This window comes from Saccoglossus kowalevskii, chromosome 14, assembly GCF_978046115.1.
Source record: "Saccoglossus kowalevskii chromosome 14, keSacKowa6.1, whole genome shotgun sequence".
In the NCBI taxonomy this organism is placed as follows: domain Eukaryota; kingdom Metazoa; phylum Hemichordata; class Enteropneusta; family Harrimaniidae; genus Saccoglossus; species Saccoglossus kowalevskii.
Window position 1 is genome coordinate 22,516,049 of NC_140654.1, and position 23,535 is coordinate 22,539,583.

The following is a 23,535-nucleotide window of genomic DNA, read 5'->3' on the forward strand; positions in this document are numbered from 1 at the left end:
TTCTATTCAAATAAATTTAAAATATTATTGGTAGACGTGTGTTCTATAGACTATCTGATTTGTAAATTTTTAAACATAATAATCTAATATTTGATAAATGAATTATCCACAATAAGATGTGTATTATGCTTATATAAAAATAATTGTTTTGAAATACATGATAGTACCTGACACCCCTATGGTCAAATTGGTTTGGCTACATTGACGCAATGCAAAATGGCTACACTTTAGTCGTTGATTCTGTGCGATTTGCTAACAATATAGCATGTAGTTGCGTGTTGTTGAGTGCCTGATATAATATTGTTTTCATTAATTAATGAGGTGCTAAATGTTTGAGGTCAGGGGATAACATTTTCTCACGGCCTGCTTTGGTGTGCAAGAAAGTTCTTGTTCCACGCTATATTGTTTAATATCGCTTATAAACAGGTGGTAGCATATGGTCTACATCACACAATCACAAAAAAATTATTATAACATCGTATAATGCAAAGCATACTGTATATTTAAAAAGGTCTAACAGATTTCAAAACATTGGTCTCCCCTTCGAAACTGAAGTCCAGGTCATACTAATTAACCCTCAATCAGTATGACAATAGTTCTTTAATTGGTGTCCTATTTACATAATAATCAGACAAAGTTGCTAAAATCATTTTCAAATAACTTTAATAAATCAGAATAAATTCGCATATTAAAACCCGGAAACAATGAAAGCACAATATTTTTCACACAATGGCTCAGATCAGTATCCAAAAACTCTTAGTGGCTGTCCCGCCAAAAATATCAAAGTATGAGCCACAGTGTAGGCGATGTTTAAAAAAAGTCAAAAGACTATTTTGATCCTACTTGATACATCAGCCAGCTGTCAATAGACTTCATTTGAATACCGAACAGACCAATTAGTGAAGATGATATTTGTAAATATCGTCATCTTTGTCAAAAACAAAAATAACGAAAATTATCCCAATTAATGAGTGCTAAAATCACAATAATATGAGCTTATGATTTAAAGAAAGGACTGATTGGTTTTTTTTTGTGAAATAATAGTCATAATTATAATTAGTGACATTTTAACAAATACAAATTTGTGAATATTATTTTATCTCCGGTAACACCGACGTAATTATCAATAGATTCATAACAACCAATCACATTTCCCATGCATGTGATACAGACATTCAGGAAATATTGTGTGTATTCATTCGACTGTGAAAGATGAATACTGTCGTTTTTCTCCTGCTACTGATGGTATCAGGTAATGTGTTGGGCCACGAAAAGCCTCCTCATATTATTTTTATAGTTGTAGATGATCTCGGATGGAATGACGTTGGTTATAATAATCCCGTATTCAAGACGCCTACCATCGACAGGCTTGCCGGTAATGGGGTGAAACTTCTGAATTACTACGTGGCGAGCCATTGCCTTCCATCTAGAAATATGTTGATGACTGGAAGACATGCTGTGAGTTATAAATATTATTAAATTAACCGCACATAACTAGATGTAGAATATTGTGGTGATATTTTTCAGATAACAGTCGATATGCAATCACTGTAAAGAACAATGATAATTGAGTAATATGCTTGTTTATATTTATTTTGGAAATGTAATTTGTTGATATATACTAATATTACGAAACTGACGTTGCGTTGACGGTGTTGTGTTCTATATGTATGACGTACATTTCAATCTGCTCTCACAGATGAATGCGTATATTTGCATTTTCTACAACATAGTCTATGTATGCGTGTTACGAGCACACACTATATAATTACAATATATAATTAGATATTCTGAGTTAGATGTCCGTCTCTACCTCCGTCACAATAGGCGGATAAGGACGACTGTACTATAAAATAAGTTTCCTTTGCTTTTAATAATTCATATGTCTATGTGGATTTTGTCTGCCAACTGATATTAACATCAATTCCATATTTAAAAAATAAAAACACAGAACAGAAAAAAACTCAGGATGGAAGACGAAAACCAGATATCAGTTATACCAGCTATTTAACATACATTTGTTATTTCACTTCAAGATTCAACTCGGGATTCCGAACGATGGTTTCGGATATCATCCCCGGTCGTTGCCATTGGACGAGACTACCATTGCAGAACCATTGAAACACGCTGGGTATTCAAACCATATAGTTGGTAAATGGCATTGTGGGTATTACGCAGATAATTGCTTGCCTCATAACAGAGGATTTGACACATTTTTCGGTGAGCATTTCAGGATTGATTTAAATTTATCGTATATTAGTTTATGGAAACATAATTCTTACATGACATTCCAATGTATTTTTACTCTCAATGTGCCTGTCTCATGTATTTAAATTCTCCACTAGTTTGGGCTTGTGCTTTAATTTGTGTGTTAGTTGTTATGTTTTTTCTTTCTTTTTGAACTATGAATGCCAATACCGTTTCAAAACTATGAAGTTGAACATCATTTGAGTATGATGCTATTTACCCTTGACATACTATGGATGAGGGGGTTAAATAATTGAACTTCTGTGATCATAATGATATTGATCCACTCAATTGGTCTAATCAACCTTAATTAATCGGTCACAACAACGGCTTAAATGACCGAGAGTATACAAACTACTGTAAAACATGTTGAAAAAGCGGCACGCAATTTTAACGAATTGTTGTAAAATGACGTAATAGCGAAATGTTGAGTTAACAAATCTCCCTTGTCATTGTTGATTTCTTTGTTTGGCGGCCATTTTGAATTGATAATAAAGTCATTAGCGACATCTTGAATTAGCGAATAAGTTCTCGCTAAATTCGCAAAAAAGACATGTTTTACAGTATAATCTAATCAATGAATATAACACTTATTACAATTTTGTATTTTTTTTGTTTAATTGTGCATTTATATTAATAGGTTTCGTTGGAGCAGGTATAGACCACTATACGCACAGCGATCATTTTAATCATATGCACAATCTCAGAAAAAATGATGATTGTATAGCTAAGAAGTATATTGGTAAATATTCCACAACAATCTTTGCAAATGAAGGAAAGGATATAATTAATGCACATGATCAAAACAAAGTAAGTTTGCATTATAATAAAATAAAGATAGTCTATATGGTCACATTGATGTCATCTATGTGTTATCAGCCTTGCTCAATTGTTTTTAAATGGGCATGATTGTATGATCTTTTTCAGTGAAGAGGTTTCCAGTGGCGAACAAAATAGGTATCAGCAAAATGTGACACTCAAAATGCAAGAAATAGCCTGTAAAAGTTTTAAAGCTGAGCATGCCCCCGGACCCGCTCGTGAGATAGCACCTTAGGCGCAGGGTTGGTTAGCACACCCCCCCCCAATTCAAAATGTCGTGCCGCCGCTTCTGTGTTCTTTTCCAATTTCGCTGCTCTCACAATCATGGTCGTCATGACTAACCCCCACCCAAACACCCACCCCCATCCACCCCCCACCCCCCAGCGATATATACTGGTTGTGAGAAAATTGATATTCTGATTCTGTTCGGATTTACAAAATGTGAATGCAGTGAACTGACACATGTTCATATCTTCCTATCATAGCCACTTTTTTTGTATCTGTCATTTTCTGCGGTACACGCACCTCTCGAGGTTCCGTCCTCGTATTTGAAACAATACGAGTCAACTATTCATGACGAGGACAGACGAACATATGCAGCAATGACATCATGTGTAGACGAGGCTATCGCGAATATCACTGAGGCACTTGAAGAGAAGAACATGTTAAAAAACAGTATAATCGTTTTCACTTCCGGTAATAAATATTAAAGTAATATACATAATGATTGTTTGTGATACAACCCTCTTATCATATTTATTCCTTCCGTTACACGACGAATCTGTTTATGTTGATAGACAATTGGTAGAATCAGCTTAGCAAATTTACGGAAGGTCGGAAATCATTGTTTCTCATCAAATTTATTGCTTGACATTCAGTTTCATTATCCAGCTAAACGTTCGTATACATTTTCAAGTGAGGTTCAAAATGTTTGTTCCTAATTTAGTGTTTAACCATACAACATTACAGACAATGGCGGGGCTTTGGTAGGTTCTGCTGGCAACAACTGGCCCCTGAGAGGAGGAAAGCATACGAGTTGGGAAGGAGGTGTGAGAGCTGTTGGATTCGTTTATGGTGATTTGCTTCCTTGTCACTCACGAGGTACCGAGAATACGGGTCTAATGCATATCACAGACTGGTTCCCAACTTTAATAACATTGGCTGGTGGCAATCCACATGTCGGAAAGAAGCTATACGGAGTTGATCAGTGGAATATGATAACGTATGTGCCACACTTACGTATCAATCCTGTATTTTCTTTTCATTTGCGTAAAACTGTGTATAGTGTTTCCCGCTGTTGCTGTTGTTGTAGTTGTGCCAGTATTCAGTGAGGTGGTATATTATCACAAAATTTAACTAAGGCATGGCAAACTACAGTGTAATAATTGGGTAGTCATACAATACGAAATCCCACTTTGATATCTTACAGAGGTGAAGACAAATCTGGGCGCGACGATGTGTTGATTACACTTGAGGAAGATAATAAAGCAGGTGCACACTATAGAACTGGTATATATAAGAATAATGCTTTTGACATAACAACACATGCAGCGATAAAAATGGGAAAATGGAAGTTATTGACTGGACCAATTGGAGGTGAGTGCTTATCAATATTATCCGTCTCCAATATTTTGAGTGCGAAATATTCATATGCAGACAAACCTTCTCAAATGAAACAAGCAGCCTATTTGCTGAGATAGCCCCACTGTTAGCAATGCACATTTCAATTAAAGAACTAAAGATATCATTAGAAAATGAACAATATATATAGTATCAAAGCAAACGAATTTTCAACAAGAATTCCAAAATATCACTTTTTAACAAAAATTACAAACATATTCACCAAAATTAGACAATTGAAGATATCATCACAAAATGAACAAATGTGAGAGAGGTTTACCTGAGGTACCTATATGTATAGTATCAAAGCAATCAGACTTGATATCATCACAAATTATTTATTTATTAATATTTTTACTTTTTGTGTATGTCAGGACCAAGTGATTGGGTTAAACCCCAAGAGATAAACTCCGACCATAGAATAGTAGAGGATCCTGATTTCGACTCAACACGTATGGTGCGACTATATAACATAGAAGACGATGAAACTGAAACAACTGATTTGTCAGAGATGAATCAGCATATTGTGATTGAAATGCTTGCAAAGCTTCATAACTTTTCGAAGCAGTCCGTGCCTGCCCAGTCAAGAATATATCCGCGTGCTGATTTTGATGGGATGGGAGAATGCATAAGTCCATGGGTATAACGAATGGCACAATACATATCAGTCATGGAATATAGTAATATTAGAAAAACTAATAAACACAATACTCAATAGCAAACCTATGTTCTTACACTCATTGTGTTTAATTATATAGTGTGTGTAACATACGATAAGTATGCTAGTTCGAATCATATGCTTGATTGTTTTGTTTTTCGACAACAATATATATATATATATATATATATATATATATATATATATATATATATATATATATATATATATATATATATATATATATCACATGAAACAACCAGATGTGAGCTTCATTTTGAGAATCGTGCAAATGTACCACATTTACAGATGTCAACTCCAAAAATACACGTTTTTCATCCGTCATACCTAAACACAAACTACTGCACGATAAATTATTCACTTACTTGTCGGCCTTCTTTCACTCCATAAGATGGTGGGAATAAATTAACAGTTTTGATTTGGTTTGTTTAAAGAGTACATAGATCTTATCTAGTTCAACACTTTTCTTGAAACTCCACTATAAAAAGCCTACCGCAGATCAACAATGCAAGCATCAAGATGAGATTTTTCTGCTTTGTAGACATATTTATTCGTTAATGATTTTAATATTTGTGGTACGATGTTTTTTTTTTCAAAATTGAATTTGTCATGTCATGTAATCTAAAAAATAGTTGTATTTTGTTTAATATTCAGAAGTTTTGATATAAATTTTGGAAGTTTTGATTTTGCTTTTGATATAAATTTTGGAGATGCAATACCTCTATGAGCTGGTGTTCAATTCAGATGGAAAAACACAATTTGATAGATCTGGTTGAAAAGTTTCCTGAAGCAGGTTATTAGTGAAGAATTTGAGAACTTAAGTATGTCATTGATGATAGCATCACGATCTGGTGATTCCACAGATTTGATTTAATGGAATGTCAAAGCTTCCATTAGGTGTGTATTTTGTTATATCAGTCATTTTGTTATTTCTATCTCTATGCAGTTTTCAATGTAGTATATTTTAAAATCGGTATCAGCCTCTAATATCCCTTAGCACGTGTTTGACCACTATATATACAGTGAGAAATTGTTAAGCAAAAACAATGTAGCTACAGTGCCAATTTACAACACGACAATATTGGTTGTCGCCAAGAACTACCAGAAATACACATGTCAACGGGTAGGGCCTGCTTATTAATATTGAGAGGGATATCCACAACTCACACTTGGCAGGGTGTTCTTTCATTGGTAGAATGGGTAAACGAGACATTAGAACTGGAAATGAACTACGCACACACTAAAATATCAAGTTAAAGCTCTTTGCTTTAATACTTCTCAAAATAATTGAAACAAAAGAAAGAAACAAAAAACACAATAATACAATGCATAAATTCAATGAAATAGGGTATTGTCTGGGGGATGTGCATTAGTGATAACTCACAGTTCTAGGGTGTGGAAATTGATGACAGTCAATGGCTTCTTGCAATACAAGGACGAAGAGATACAGGAGGTTTGCTTGCAGAGGAACGTTGTTATTCTGGAGGACACCAAAGGGGCAGTTCATACAAGTTTCACAGATTCATGATTGAAGCCTGTATCACTTGTCTCACAATATCGTAGTAGCAACACACATAGTACTTCTTTGAAATGGTGAACCACAACCATCCCCAATCTAGCTTATTTATAGAGCTCAAATGGCCTACTTTCAGGTACACCACCTAGGTTTCCACAGGAGCCAATCAGAATGTGGTCTTACTAGCAGCTGTTTCACGAAGACATGCACGTAGGCAAATCAGTAGATCGTCATCAGTTGTTATGTAAATCACTAGCACACCTGGTAGATTACAATTGTCCCTCAAGAGTTGTAAACACGTATGACCTGTCAATCACCTTTATGACAGTTATCACATGGCAATGCATACCGTTTCTTTCCATGATTCCATGCACACTTCAATTTGCAAGGTTTTAGGTAATATAACAAACATAGAACAAAGGATTCTGACAACATACATATTTGAGAACATTTGTGCCAGTATACTGTAGTAATTCAGGGATGTAATCGTTTTTAGTAATATGCGTGTACGCCTGGGGTCAATATAAAAGCAATTTAAACTAGTCGTCGCCAAACATTCAGTCCCTTTTTAATGTTTTACTCTATCTCTATAATTTTATTTTGTAACTTCTATGCTTTTTTGATGGTTTTGTGTTTATTTTACATACTCGCGGGGAGTTCCTGATACTGAGCATCATGTGTCAATTTTATTATGAACATTCCACTTTATTTCCATTATATTTACAGATTCTCTGTGCGTTTGGCATTCTAATGTTGAGATTAGTCTTATTTTTTGTTATTTCTGTTTTTGACCCAGTTTAATATAGATATGATATAGATATGTCTGGTCTAGATATGTAAGGTCCTGTGCAGAATCAAAATCTTGTTAGTATCTAAAATAATTTTTGCTTTAATTGGAAATTATTTAAAATCATGCAAAAATATAAAATAGAGCGAAATATTTTCTTTCTGTAATATTCTTGTATAATCAGTAATTATGGAAAATATCATTGGTCTGCATATGAAATATTTCGTCATGACATAAATATAGTTCTTAATTTTATTGTAAAAATCAGTTGTTTTGTTTCCAAGTCTGTATCGTAGTGTTCTCATCAGTGCTTTGGGAATTCTAGCATGTTAAAAATTTTTGGACAACTGTTCGATTTAAAAAAAAAAAAATCTTACTGTATTCAGAACCAACTGGAATAAAAAACATGTCTCATTTCACATAAAACCTAGAAACTGAGTTAACGTTAAACGTTGAAAACACGTATGCATCTCATAAATACGTAATATACTAGTGTAACAATAAGATGGACGAACACTGTGGTAGGTCATCATCGACATATAATCCACATGCATGCTCATTGAATAGATGTATTATACTATTTGAATAAGCTGTGCATGGTTGGATACTCCTTGACGTCGATAAAGCAATTATTCCTATATGCGTCACATTACAGTTGCGTATTAAACAGTTCCGGGACATTCAGTGCCACTGTTGTCTCTCCTGACTTTTTTTTTGTATGTGCAAATTGCAAGTGCTAGTGACGACACCTAGTGCATTTTGCCACAGAAGTCATATTCATGTTTAGGATTACATGACAGGGCTGTTTGGCCATCTCTCTGTCAAATGGCAATTTGTAATGCACTATCCTATCGTCAACCAGGCCCGGTCGAACACAAGCACCTGCGAACCTAAACCAAGGTTCCCCCAAAGTCGCATTCGTCAGTGAATGAATCTCGGCCAGTGGAATTGGCCTTCCCAATGAATCTGTGGTACACTCACCCAGGGTAGGGGTCGACCCTTTTGATGTTCAGCCTAAGGTAGGATTTGAACTTGGGTCTACCGATCATGAGTCTGATGCGACAACCACTATGCTACCAGCGTATTAAACTTTAAAAGGAGGCTTGATACGTTGTACTTTTCGATACTAATCAAATATAATACTAATACTGTATTAATTTCTATATTTTCTTTCTTCCTAATGCGGCTGAATTGCTAATATGAGTTGGCAAGTTATTCTATAGCATTACTCGTCTGTAATGAAACGTCCTTTGACCCATAGATGTTTTCCATTTACAAATGCATAAATCGTGTACTATACTTGTCAGATCGGTCTCATCATCTCACTTAAAATACATAAAGATTACTAGAAAGTATGAATATATGTGGGCAAGATACCATGCCAAACGACTATTAGCTAATGTTGCATTAAGAAATTACACGAACTGCTCTTTTTTGAAGTTTATAAACCCAGCATGTGATTGACTTGTATTTCTCCATACTATGTAACAATAGTCCAACAACTACTGGATAATTGAAAAATACAATGTTCTCCTGACGGAAGTAGGTTAAAAGCTTAATCTTTTATCACTCCAAGAGAATGACTCTTTTAATTATTTCACCACCAAAATCAACTAAAAAATCTTCACCAACCTAGTTTAACTTTTGACGGGATCCAATCAGCATGGATTTTGATTTAGATTGACCGAACGCAAACATCATCATTAATACATATTGATACTACATTGACACTTGGTCCAGATGATAACAGAGTTTGATCGTCAGAATACATATCAATTAAAAGGTTATTGATGAATAAAGAAATAATATCGTCCTAAACTTGAAATGCGGACTGTTCACTCATCAACAATGCAATTTTCTTTCTGGCAGACAAATAAGAAATTGGAAAATGCTTATTCAATAACAAGTGTTAATCTACCATATAAAACGCCTTGCTTAATTCAAGAAAAAGCAAACGGCTCAATAAAGTAATGCATCACATAGCTTAATCATAGCTGTGGGATTTCGGAATGGGATTTCCGAAAACCTGACGGCGATATAGAAATTAAATTATAACAATTCAAAAAATGGTATAAGTGATCATGCGCCTGTTTTTCAAAGATTTTAAAGATCAATAAATGTAACGAAATAGGATCCAGTCTTGTGTAATGAAATGATTTTTGCATGCTTAAACATGTCCGGGAAAATTCGTGGTCGAATACTGAGGTTGAGTTAAATGAATAAATTAGAAATACACAAATGAAAAGAGCAGAAATACACAAAATCTAGATGACATATTGTCAAGGCCAGTTCAGAGTGCGAACAGTTGGCTACTCACGGAAAATATGAATCCCATTGAAACAACTGATGCGGAAGTGTATTAAAATTACTAAAGCCATGGCCAACTGAAACATAAACGATCAATTCGTTTTTCACATGGTGGCCAGCACTGTTTGATTTATTGACTTCGATAAGATGAACATAACATTTTTCTCAGCGGTCTACATTAAATTAACTACCAAATTACGTTTGGCTCTATATTGGTTTAGAACAGTAATATTACCCAAAATACGCGCAAACCTTCGAAAATTACCTCCTTCTATAATTTTAAGTGATATAATATTCAGCCAACCGGTTGTCTTATTTTTTTCACACGTCTACAAACAAAAGGCGCATGCGAAAAAAAACCAGAATGCCACGTCTCAAATGCCAAATTAGTATCGGAAATATTGTGTACTGAAACTAAAGTTCCATGATCGCTTTGATTTGATTTATTTACTTGCTAAACATTTACAAAATGCGATTGCGTGAATAATTAGCGTTAAACTTGGAAGCAGTCAGAGTTTTACGGAGATAAATAAACACCAAAATCACACAAAACGACCAAATCACATATCCTTATAAAATAATATTCTATCTTAATAATAATATCCCGGCCGGATACCTAATAGTTACAGTATTTCTGTTTATGACCCGTTTTCCCACAACTCCAGCATCGGAAAGGTGTCACAAGACCTGGCCTGATATACGCGAACTGTAAGGCCTGCCACAACGCAACATCTTAAATCGCCACTGTTGTGCTGCTGTGTCTATTGGAATTACACTCGTGCAAAGTATGTCCAACTCTGCCACAGCTGTTGCACGTTATACGCCGGCTTTTAGTATTTTAGTATTTTAGTATTGACCTACGATGAGTGCTATTATGTCGATGTGGAAACTGGATGGATCGGGTGATAATACTCGTGGTAATTTTTGTCACTGTACAATTTAGTGTTGATTACGAACATTGTTACGTAATATTATGTCTTGGCAATAAAAGGTGTACTATTGTTTTTCGCCACAAGTCGAAGTGATCGGTTTAATGAATTCACAGCTACATGTAGATAGTCTTCTCTTGGACACACAATTAAAATGAAAATCTTTGTTGAATTAATAGCTTTAACTTTGTTTATGGATGAAGTACTCACTTTTACGATATCGTGTTAAAAAATGAAATCCTTAAAGCAGGAGAGTCGTTTCCTGGCATGCAGCAGACGGGCATAGCCTGTGGTTGTTTACAAACAAGCGTCTACACATGAGCCTTTGAGTTTTTAGTGTGTGCGGTTATCGTCGCCTGGGACCCAATTCCCGTGCGTGCGCAGGTGATGGCCGTCCCGCTTTAACATCATTAGTTCCACAATGAATGGTAACCGAGTCTCCATTTGTAATAACTTCTGACATATTGTCAATACACCTGGACACATAGTGAAAGCGCCCCTGACAAGACAATAACTTCGGTTTTGTGCAATAAACTTGTTTCAATTTCTCGAAGTGAATCTCCAATATGATAATAATTGAATTAAGCCAATCAGATGCAGATTCATTTGGCGGAGATGTCGATGGAGTATGATTGTTTTCACAGTTGAATATTTTTCATATAGCCATCGTTTGATCTGATCTTAGATTCAACTTTTCTGCTTTCCAGAGCTAGCATATCTTTGTTTTGCTGCACAAATATGTTTCTAAAAGCTTCCAAATCTGTTAGTGCAGTATCGATTATAAATGGGGTATTGGTGGTGTATCATCTGCGCGGCGATCGACTGATAGTTCTAATGCTGTTGGTAACAATGGTGGCCGCCATTGGTTGCGGTACTTTCAGAAAGGACACAAAATCTGCGTTGAGTACAAGATACACAGTGTATAATCAGCTTTACTCAAGTAAACAAACCTTGGATCACCATTTCCACAGTCAGTACACTTCATTATGCGATGATACACATCAATGCCCAACAAACGCAAAGGATCGCACAGCACACAAAACACACATCTGTATTCGTTGATTACTAGTCTTCGTATGTATCCCCTTATATTAAGATGTATGAGCGATGTAAATGTTAATAAAAATACGACTGTACAGTGGTTCATCAATTTATTCATCTCATATGTATTATGAGATTTGTATGCTAAGTGTTAAGATTTATTTCAATACATGCAAAAAGGTTCGTATTTAAAAATAAGCATAATATGCAATAATGGCCGCTATTTTAGAACTTTGTGAATGCTTCCAGTACCTAAAAATAATATTTCAACTTTTAACCTAAACGAAGAACTTGTAGAAAAGTCAATAGTATAATACTGTGGCGGCAATCTTGAATTTATGCAAATGCGTTTATTTATGCAAATAGGGAAAATTTAGATTCACATTCAAAAATTGCGAATAGAGATAATATTAACGTATCCGATTTGAGTAGCGTTGAGTAAAATATGAGTTAATACAATGTAGGCATGATTGGTGTGCTGCACTTTTATATTCGAAGGTTTGCAATTTATCACACTGTTTTATCTGTGTCAATTTAATCATTCAATTGTATAAATATCGGCATTTAACATGCACTTGCCCATGGGATCTAATATTTTAGCTTTTCTTTGAATAATTAGTCATAGGATGAAGGAAGTAATTTGTAGCATTTTTTAACACAAAAGTTGTCATAACAAAAAACAATTTCAGTTATTCGTGATATAACAACTTGCAAACAAATCGTCTGTCGGGTGCCTTTTGAAATGAGTACTCATCTCGGTCGCACGCACACCTTCATGTGTTGCCCGATGCATTGGTTCATCAAATACACCGACTTTATCCTCCACAGCTTATCTTCACTGACAATATTTTCCGTGGCACACTTTCCATGTGATCATTAAACAATCAATTTTCTATAAAACGCTGTAGATTGACGTAAATTATATTTATCCTAGGAATGGTGAAACGCAATATCTTTGATAAATATCGATTTCAGAAAGAAGATACTTTTATTACAGCCCCGTTCTTTAACATATTATGCAATTTAGACAAGTGTTTTACATTGATGTATATAGTTAATGTGTTTTCCTACGTAGAGAGCTTAGTTGTGATATTTACCTAATTATACCAGCATCGCGGCGATTATAGAAAATCAAACATTCTAATGGTTACAATACGCACTCGATAATGTGACGCATGGTGTCGTGCGGACACAATGCTATCAATTGAATTCTTGTGAATTAACGTTTGATAGCGTATTTGACGTGGAATCCGGACTTAAGTGGTATGTTGCATATCCGCTGTACTAAGACACGTTATATTATCATTTTTAGAATTTGATACTAATTGGCTCTCGGCATTTTGGATGACGGTAAATGTTTACATGTTGCAAAACATATCAGATTCTCAAATAATTACTGCAAACAAAAACGTTACACATGTTGCAAAACATATCAGATTCTCAAATAATTACTGAAAACAGAAACGTTAAACATGTTGCAAAACATATCAGATTCTCAAATAATTACTGAAAACAGAAACGTTACACATGTTGCAAAACATATCAGATTCTCAAATAATTGCTGAAAACAGAAACGTTACACATGTTGCAAAACATATCAGATTCTCAAATAATTACTGAAAACAGAAACGTTACACATGTTGCAAAACATATCAGATTCTCAAATAATTACTGAAAACAGAAACGTTACACATGTTGCAAAACATATCAGATTCTCAAATAATTACTGAAAACAGAAACGTTACACATGTTGCAAAACATATCAGATTCTCAAATAATTACTGAAAACAGAAACGTTACACATGTATATGAATAAATGTTAATTGGAGACATATAACAATTGTATACATATTTTTTTTAAATGTTAAAATGTGCATGTTTGACACTTATACATGAAATACAGGTTGAATTATTGCGTATCCGATTATGTGTTATTTTCACGAGTAATTAATTATCAGGGGATTGTGAACGGCAATGATTGATATGGAGATTGATGGATGACACTGCTTTGTAAAACTTAGATTCGAAAAACCTACTTTCTTACGTTTTATTTATTATCAACCTACGTTATGTTTACCAGTGTACTTCATGGATGATAAAATATGGTACACAATGTTACGCAAATTTAGAATTCGAATGAGCTAGCTAATTATATTACCTAATTGAGTTAGACAGACTTGGCACTGAATCGGTAAAACATTGTATAAAACGTTCGATCAATGCGTTCTACAACAATGTAATGAGGGGTTTCAAGATACATACTCTAGAGGGAGACCTAACTTTAGTATTGAACATATAATTGTATGAACGAAGCTGTTTAATTTTAAAGCTGTACCAAGGGCAAATAACTGTTTCTCGTTCTGTGAATAATTATGAGGATGACGAGCAAAATGTAAAGTTCGTATTCGTCCAACAGGATACACTGCGAAGAGGTGTGATGTTCGAGTTTACTAAAATAATTACCGTCGAACAGAATTTCCTTCGTGCAACTACTAATCAAGGCTTGTTGTTTGCCCGTCTTTCCCATTGTTATTAATTACTGTACTAAAATTTTATAATTAACACGGAAATTGTGTCACCAATGGTACAGTGGCACATATTTAGGTAAATAGGGTAAAGCAAGAAGGAATTATATAAGATGAAATCTGATGACATACTGAGATGTTACATTGTATGCATATCAGGATACCGTAAGAAGCGATTAAAGTGTGTCTGTTGCTTGTCCTCGAAGACAACAACAACTCTGCAAGTCGTTCTAAACATAACATACTTGTCTATGCAAAGGAATATATTATGAATGTTGTGTTGTGGCGTCAGAGATTGTGAATTTAGCCACTGTATGCTTGTGTTCACTACAAGCTATTTCCAGCATAATATAGTATGCGTCTGGTCACATATGCGAGGCATATGTGCCGTGCTTGTTAGCTTTGTCTATTTTGAAAAGACATTTATATTACAAATATCATTATTGCAAGCTCACGAAATTTAGGTTAATTTGTAACGTATATTTTAATTGTAACTGCGGTGAATTACCTGTGTATTTTATGAATAAGCGATACACTTCCACCTGATTGAGTTGCCATAAATAAACCACCAAATATTTTTAATATTATACATTAACATTCATCCTATGTACCATGTCTGCATGATGTAATTCAACCAATTATTATTTTCGATATCCCACAACGTATCCCTAAGGCTCTCACCATATGACAAATACCCGTTTAAAAATCCAATACAACACGGTTACACATTGGAGATCTATATATGTGATGTTATAATTGAAACATCCATTGGTTTATATATCATTTTTATCTATTAGTAAGAACGTAAATACAGACATGTTGTTGAACCATTCTTGCACTCAGTGTTTCATTCTATGTAGTTTTAAAAACGTATTTTTTTCACACCTCACATCATTATATTTTTGCATGGGTAGCCAAATCTTCCACATACAAAAATACACATACTAAATCTATTTAATTTTATTTTGTTTCATAATATTTTCACTTAATTCTTTGAAACTAATTTGGTATATAATTTGTAAAGTGTTTCGATAGATTTTGTTGGATTTGTACTTTCGCTATACACAGCCATACTAAAACTCTTAGAAGTGTTACATAGTAATTTAAAACACTCAATAACAGATTTAATTAATTCATAAATGCATAGTTGTATCAAGTAAGGGGTAGACCAGTAACAATAAACAGGGAGGGAGAAATGCTTGAGCCGTTGTAACAATACACTTAAATAAATACTGAGTTGAAAATTGAAAACGAACAAATAGCCACAGACCACATTAAAGTACACCATCTCAAAAGTTCGATTATTTTGTTGAACATTATTTTCTTTTCATATTTTACAATCCATGTCCTTGTATTCAAATCTGTTTCAAGACACTTATTTCAGAAGCATTACAACAATACAACGACTATAATTGTTATCGTAGTTTGCACCCAATACAAATTGAAATATTGCCAGCAATAATTAATACATCATATTCAATGTCTAGTTCTCAGGATCTACAACAGTAATAAATACACGGAAATCATTTTGATGCCATGTTTTCAGAAGACACCACCATATCGATTAGGTATGATTGATTAGGACAACACCCTTTTAAGATACAGGGTCTAAACTAATGATCCAACAACCAATCAACACATCTTCCCCCTACCACAAAAATTGTATCCATAATGATTGAACAACCAAGAAGGCAAGAAACATCAGGCTGCACGAAACAATATGTTACAACCAATCATTGCAAACATGACTCGCCTCACCCCACCCCCCACCCCCAATATACCCTTCAGCACCAATGGTTTCTATACTCATTTGAATGTATGTATACGACAAGCTTAGCCAATAGCTGCACGTGACTCATCAAGCTTTTCACCAACCACTAATTCTATTTATTGTTGACTGAGGGCGCCATTTACTTATGAAAAGGTTCTTTCAAAGAAATTACACAGATATGTATGTATTCTAAGGTGAACATCAGGGCATTTTCACCGCATGGCAACCATGAAAACAAAGGCCGAAAACGGTACTTTGGGATGATTGTTGAGACTCCCCTAAACAGTGTAATAAGATTACCCCTGCGTATGTAACGCATATAAATTTTATTTTTTTAGAATTACTTCAAAGTTGAGTTTCTGTTTTCTCGAATTTCACCCATAGAAGAGCCCATAGAAATACGTGGTACAGTGGTGCGCGTCTTTGCAACCTGGAACGTCTTGTGACGTAGCTCCGCCCCCGAGGATTGTTAATCGCACGAGTTGGAGTGTGTTAAAAAGACGCTAAACTAGTGCGAAGCATTTAACGTATGTTAATATATATACAAAAGATGTATTGTATGCTTCGTCATTTGCTCATGAATAATTCAAAACAAAACATTTGACATAGACATGACTATTCTTCAAAAACCTCCATCGGAAAACCAACACCTCAGGAGCTAAAAGATCTACCTACTGTCGTTGATGTTGTGGGTTCTAATCCCCTGTACTTGGCCAACGTTTTCAATACTTGAAGAAGAAGTCTACCTCCTCGTCAAATCTAGAGGTTACACTACGACTAAAGCTGCTCACTCCAAGTCAAGGTGCAGGACCTGATTTACAATACAAAATATGCCACTCTTATCTGTAGAAATTACACTTAGCATATGAATGCAACTGTAAAAATTACACTCTCCATATGGCCGGTTTACAATTAGCATAAAGGCAACGAGACATGTATGGATTTCCTAAAATAAACCAACGAATAGAACAATGAGTCACATGACCAAGATTGGTATACATATTTAAAACTAATTTGGGGAATTTGTGTGTAAAAATTCAGTTATTTTGATGATTGGCTAAAGGGGGCTCAGAAGTTCTGAACTCCAGTCGCTACAACTTAAAACGTCATTTTTTAAGGAATTTATAAATACGGAATTGAAAACTGATGTGTTCATACTATGCAACATTGTTATTGTAAGCAGACTTACGAGTACCTCAAGTGCTCCGCCTGCCGCTCTGGTAGAATATCCACGAGACATTGCCTTCGCATTTTAAATAATTATTTATTGGTACTAATATAACATATATAAATATATAAATCTAATAATATCGAATGTTTTTCAAAGGACAGAGAAAGACGAACGTTCGTGTAGACTGAGTATCCTCGCGACTATTAATTTATTTCAACGTAGAGGGCGCTTGCTACAAGTATGCTTTAACTAAATCGGGTCCTCATCTTTTATTCTTGAAACATATCGAATATATTTGATAAAATGAAGCTAAAGAATATCTTTTGGAATATTCAGACGAATGCAACGTATTTACGTATTAGTGTTATAATATCGAATATTTTTCATAGGACAGAGACAGACGAAACAGCCAAAGTCGAACGTTCGTGTAAACTGAATAACCTAACGACTATTAATTTAGTTCAACGTAGAGGGCGCTTGCTACAAGTATGCTTCAACTAAATCGGGTTCTCATCTTAAATTCTAGAAACATATTCAATATATTTAATAAAATGAAGCTAATGAATAATTAATTTGAATTTTCAGACGAATGCACCGTAATAATACGTAAGAACTGGATACGGCTATTGTGGCTAGATATCGTGCCCGAACTTGCAAGTATACGTTAGTTGTACAACCGCGAGCAGATATATCTATATTCAGTTCATTAAGGTTTTATCATATACCTTCAACTTCAACTAAAAATATATTTTTTTTATTTTCTAGTTAAAATACTCGTTTTCTGTCATTTATTTGAACGTTCGCAATGCAGAATGGTGTCTGTGTGCTTCTGACGACATCAACAAGGACATTATTGCATAGCTCACTATTCTGGTCCTCATAGCACGATGAGGCTTGCAATACAAGGTTATTTATGGGCACTAAAATATCAAGCATATCCAAATACGGGCCAGCGACCGAGGAGCAAAGCGCTAAGTTGAATACTTTCGTGGGCCCGATATCCACGAGGCTATTTATAGATCTTCACGATGCGGGTCGTCTTCTCCAAGCATGCTTCATGCATAATTTTCGACATAATGAATATTCACGGGACAGAGAACTAACGTCTTGAACTTCAAATGAATTATTTATGTTTCAAGCATCTCTAAAACAGACATACGCAGTTAGACTGGCGCAGTCGGGGCGATTAATTTGTTTTTGTAGTTTAAATAAAATAAAAAAAAATCGCGAAATGGAGGTGTTATCGCGAAATCACCTGTAACTGCGAAATCACCCCGACTGGTTTATTCTGCATGGCCCTCTATCGACACTGCAGGAACCCATCGATTTTTCAACGGGTAATTATGTTAATGAGTGTTTTAATTGACAATCATTTAGGCCAATCACAACGTCTCTTCAACTGACCTCTGACTGAGAAGACGTCGGCTGATTGTAGCAGCCGATTTTTTTTTATTCTTCAACTAGTACGAATTATGTTTTACACATTGTGATAAATTAGAAACGACGACTACGACAAACTCGAATTTCAACGTGCCATGTTGGGTCTGCAGTGTGACCTTTACCATGTTGACCTCATTATGCACGTATTTCCGCGCCCACCTCATTATAATACGTGCAATTCATGAATATTTATTAGCTATGAATTCCTACAGAATAAACCAGTCGGGGTGATTTCGCGCTTACACCTCCATTTCGCGATTTTTTTAATTTTATTTAAACTACAAAAACAAATTAATCGCCTCGACTGCGCCAGTCTAATACGCAGTGTACGTGTTGCCGATTATCTACTAGACTAAGTTTCGGCATTAATATGAATTTTCATAAATCAATTATATCTGATATATATCTTTGATAAAAAATTACAGATTTATTACGATAACTGTCGATAAACCAATTGCAATTCTCGGGACGAACATCCGGGAATTTTCACCGCCTGGCAACCATCACGATGAAAAAAAGGCCGAAAACTCCCAGAAAACGGTACTTTGGGAAAGTTGTTGAGACTCCCCTGAGATTAGGCCTGCGTGTTCAGCATATATAAATTTGGTTGTTCAGAATTACTTCAAAGTTGAGTTTGTGTTGTTTTCTTGAACTCAGCTATTTTCACCGGCTCTTCGACCGGCGTTCCACAGTAGCTCGCGCAGAGCCTATAAAAATACATGGTGCGATGGTGCGCGTCTTAGCAACGTGGAGCGTCTTGTGACGTAGCTCCGCCCCCGAAGATAGTCAAATTCCACGTTATACGCTCTCAGATTTCAAACGTGTTGCACAGGGTCTTTATTCACTGCGTTTTTAAAAAAATGTATTTCTTACCTTTCACCTTTCTTATTACTCGTCTTCATATAATGTGTCGCTTTCTACGGGTACTGTTCCACGTGTCTTTAAATGCGCCGTCATCAAACATTTGATAATGGAACCAAGCCGAGACAGTCTCTAATTTAACATTTCAGTCGACGATTCTTAAAGCGGGAGAGTCGTCACCTGCGCATGCGTCAGATGGCCATAGCGTGTCATTGTTTACAAATAAGCGCAGGTGACGACACTCCCGTTGTAAACGTACAGTAATCAATCAATTAAACTTATACATGTTACGTGAACAACTAATCGTAAAGTGCCAATCAGCACATTGCTCGATCACAGCACAGCTACAACTACACTACCACACGTAATGACAATTGTAAAACACTGAGAATATATGTATGGCTGTCGTGATTTCTTTGTCGCTGCTGCTTACTTGTGGAACAATTAACCATTAAAATTACGGCACACATATTTAATAAAAAATCTCAAAAATGTCTTTTAAACAGTTTTTTTAATGGTTTTGTTTCTAATCTTTTGTATATTTGTATATGTATTGTATGTTTGTTTTTTTCTGTAAAGCATCCTGGAACTTGTATAAAAAGTGTATAATACGACATTGTCCTGTTAATAATTTTACAATACGTACGCGAACCACATAGTGAAAGTGTTAGTAGTAGTATTAGTCTGTAGTATAAGTGCCAATGATATGGACCAAAAACACTTCGTCAGTAGACGACATTGACAGTATTGTCTGTTTTGCAACAATTGCAGCATTCGCAGTAACAGCAACAAAATATGCCAATACTCAGAGAAACTGCGCCGATTACTCCAATAATAATTCCAATAAGTTCCAGTACTAAAATTAAAAAAAAAGAACAATAATAAAATAACTGAGTGAAAACAAAACAATTAGAATCATATTACACAAATTAAGGATCAAATATTTAATTTGAATGTTTTTTTCCAAATGGTGCCACATTAACCCATACATTAAGTAATAACCATTTTAATGCTAAATACACAACTAAACTTGTATCTACAAACAGTGATCATGACATATAGTCAATGAAAAATTATATTTATTGGAACCAGTATGCAAATTAGCTACTTAATATGTATGGATATTGTCTTAAAAGGTCGCGCAAGGTTATGCACAATTTTATGAGGTGAGTGAAATTGTCAAAACTAGTGGGTCCAATATGACATAATTTACATTTACTAACGCCATGTCGATGAAGTTGGGGTAATCTTGACTCGTATAGAGAGCGCTCTTAACCCTAGATGTTTCGACGATAAATCAGATATACAATTAGAAGACATTATAAACAAAAATCGTCGTTTTTCAATAATATACCCTTATTGACCTGAATAATACTGATATTTTCTCAACCAAAATGTTGTATGACGTCACAGTGAAAGGTGAACGTAACGTATTGTAATTAACAAATTTAAGTTCAAAGTTATTAAAGTAACTGTACTTGTAACAGATACACCGTAAAACTGTCCTAGAATTGTTCTTGTATTAAAATGATTATGGGTGGATTTATATGTTTAGTTTAATGATCTAGAAACATTCCATATCGCGCCCTCCAGAGTTACAACACAGATACATTATTCGAAGGAACAACGGTTACCTTAGTTTGACTACAAAGTTGGAATTCAGCCAAGTCTATTAGTTAATTAATTAGACCCGCACATTATTGATGGGAGAAAAATAACCGAGACCCAGTAATTAACATGCCTTGCACCACGTTCACCAAATACAAATATATACGTATACATATTCCTTCATTTTGTTTCAAACATTGTTGCAGTGATATATATCTGACTTCATGAACAGCATAAATGAAGAACGCAAAAACAGATTTTCGATTTTTTTACCGAAGAATAATATTGCACTATTTCATGATGGGATTTAATAGTTCACAACTATTTTTCAAATTTATGTAAGTGTACACTTACCTCCAAGACCACTGTCGTCGCTATCATTGTAGTAATTAATATTAGTATTTTCATTTATATTGTCTGTGGAAACGACACCATAAAAATAATTGTTACTCACAAGAAAACAGAGAAGAGAGTTATATTTATTTTACTTACAGGAACACGCACATTTACTAGTATACACTTCTTAGTTTGTAATGACGTCATCGTTCTACTGTTTGATACCTACCTCTTGGATTAAATGCATATGCCCCGAGAAACCAAACATACACCATTAATACATTCATCACATTAATTATCGCCATCCTTGTTGAATGATGAAAATTAAAATAAAACAAAATTATTAGGTATTGATGTGGAGTAGTTTATTACATAGCACACGGATAGCGAATGAAAGTCTTGGGTGATAACATGAGCTCGATAGAGGGCGCACTCAAATCGCTGGTGTTTGAGCGCTATTCGAATGCACTACCTCCCGACGCGTGCGGCTATGTCACTGAATATGTTAATATTTGACAATATTTTCATAATCCATACCTTTCACTTAATAAAAATAACCGTGAGTGATAACGTCGGCAAATTTCCGATTGAAGAAAAATTTCAACTTCGTTACACCTCTCAATCACAACGCTGCTTCTGCTTCCAGAAAATATGTTGTTTGTTACAGTGCTACTGCTTGTTTGTGTTGCGCCTGCGCACTTACGAGTATGTCTGGTGTCATTTATTTAGCTTTTAAATCAGTACGAGTATGTCCGCACCAATGACTTCGAATTTATGAGTAACGACAGAAGGCAGGAAACCAACATCGCCGATTTCAGAAGAACTCGCATTTGTCAACGTTTATTTTTTCCTACTTAAACTGAACAAATAAACCATAAATGATTGTATTCCAACTTCAGATTATTTTTTTTTATTTTTGGCTGTACCTTATACGAAATTTGCTTGTCACGTCAATGATTGAAGTATGGGACGAATGGCTTACATGGACGTTTCAGCCCTTGCCCATAGTCTAAACACCCTATTGAAAACACTATCTTTTGATGTTGTGTTTTGGCAACTTGTTAAACATTTAACATTTCTACCTTGGTAATGTAAGTCTAGCGATGTAGCTGTTTAGTGTAATAGGGAAAAATCAGTTTCATGAATCATGCAATGAGAGTTCATTGTTTGCCGAGTAAATACGTGTAAAATGTTCACGCTTCAGTAATATGGTTGCATTAAAAAAACACTCGACATAAACAAACGGTTGTTATGGTGACATTCAATACATATCCGGGATCAGTGACCCCGTGTGTCCGTATCAAAATTAGTTATAGTAATGCCTGAAGCCTAAGGTACAAGTCAATGCATTGTCTTGCATATCACATGTCGACGATTTATTCTTCAATCGTTCACGTCTGTTATGCCATCCCAACCAAATCCCTTATAAAAAGGGTTTATATATACATTAACGAAAGTCATGTGGTTTGAATGCAGTTTGGACAACTACGTCAATAGCTGAGAGGGAATTCTCATTTACCGCCAAACCTTGATACCTGGCCGAGCTATAAGTTCAGAAATGCATGACACTATTACGTATGCAAATTACCAATCTACATGTAATCGAACCGATTCAAAAACAAATCGTCGGATTATAATTTAAAAGAAAGCTGTATTCAGAATGTTATTGCGAATGCTAAGTTAAAAACTCAAGACATGTTACAGCACGAATGTGTGTACCAGTTATTGAATTGGATCCACTTGATTTATTAGGCATTAGACCTGGAACTAGCAGAATTCGTTTTTATCTCATTATATTGTTGATGCTCATCCTAAGTTAGTACTAGTATAATCCAATATTATATAAAGCTGAATTTGAGATCATGGTTTATAGAATCC

At 34.9% G+C, this 23,535-nt stretch overlaps 1 protein-coding gene and 1 long non-coding RNA gene across 2 annotated transcripts; one reads left to right on the forward strand and one right to left on the reverse strand.

Moving 5' to 3' along the window:
- The first annotated feature begins 1,194 nt into the window (after window positions 1–1,194).
- Window positions 1,195–5,412, forward strand: LOC100377092 (arylsulfatase B-like). Its single transcript, XM_085507699.1, has 7 exons — window positions 1,195–1,458; window positions 2,037–2,220; window positions 2,888–3,057; window positions 3,552–3,762; window positions 4,036–4,288; window positions 4,496–4,662; window positions 5,061–5,412. The coding sequence occupies exons 1-7, from the start codon at window positions 1,213–1,215 to the stop codon at window positions 5,330–5,332; spliced, it is 1,503 nt and encodes a 500-aa protein (XP_085363825.1). The 5' UTR covers window positions 1,195–1,212; the 3' UTR covers window positions 5,333–5,412.
- A 14,795-nt stretch (window positions 5,413–20,207) lies between these two features.
- On the reverse strand, window positions 20,208–22,379 carry LOC144360355 (uncharacterized). Its single transcript, XR_013422212.2, has 4 exons — window positions 22,195–22,379; window positions 21,887–21,963; window positions 21,676–21,738; window positions 20,208–20,569 (listed from the first exon to the last, which is right to left on the reverse strand). It is a non-coding gene; the product is annotated as an uncharacterized LOC144360355 (long non-coding RNA).
- Window positions 22,380–23,535: the final 1,156 nt, after the last annotated feature.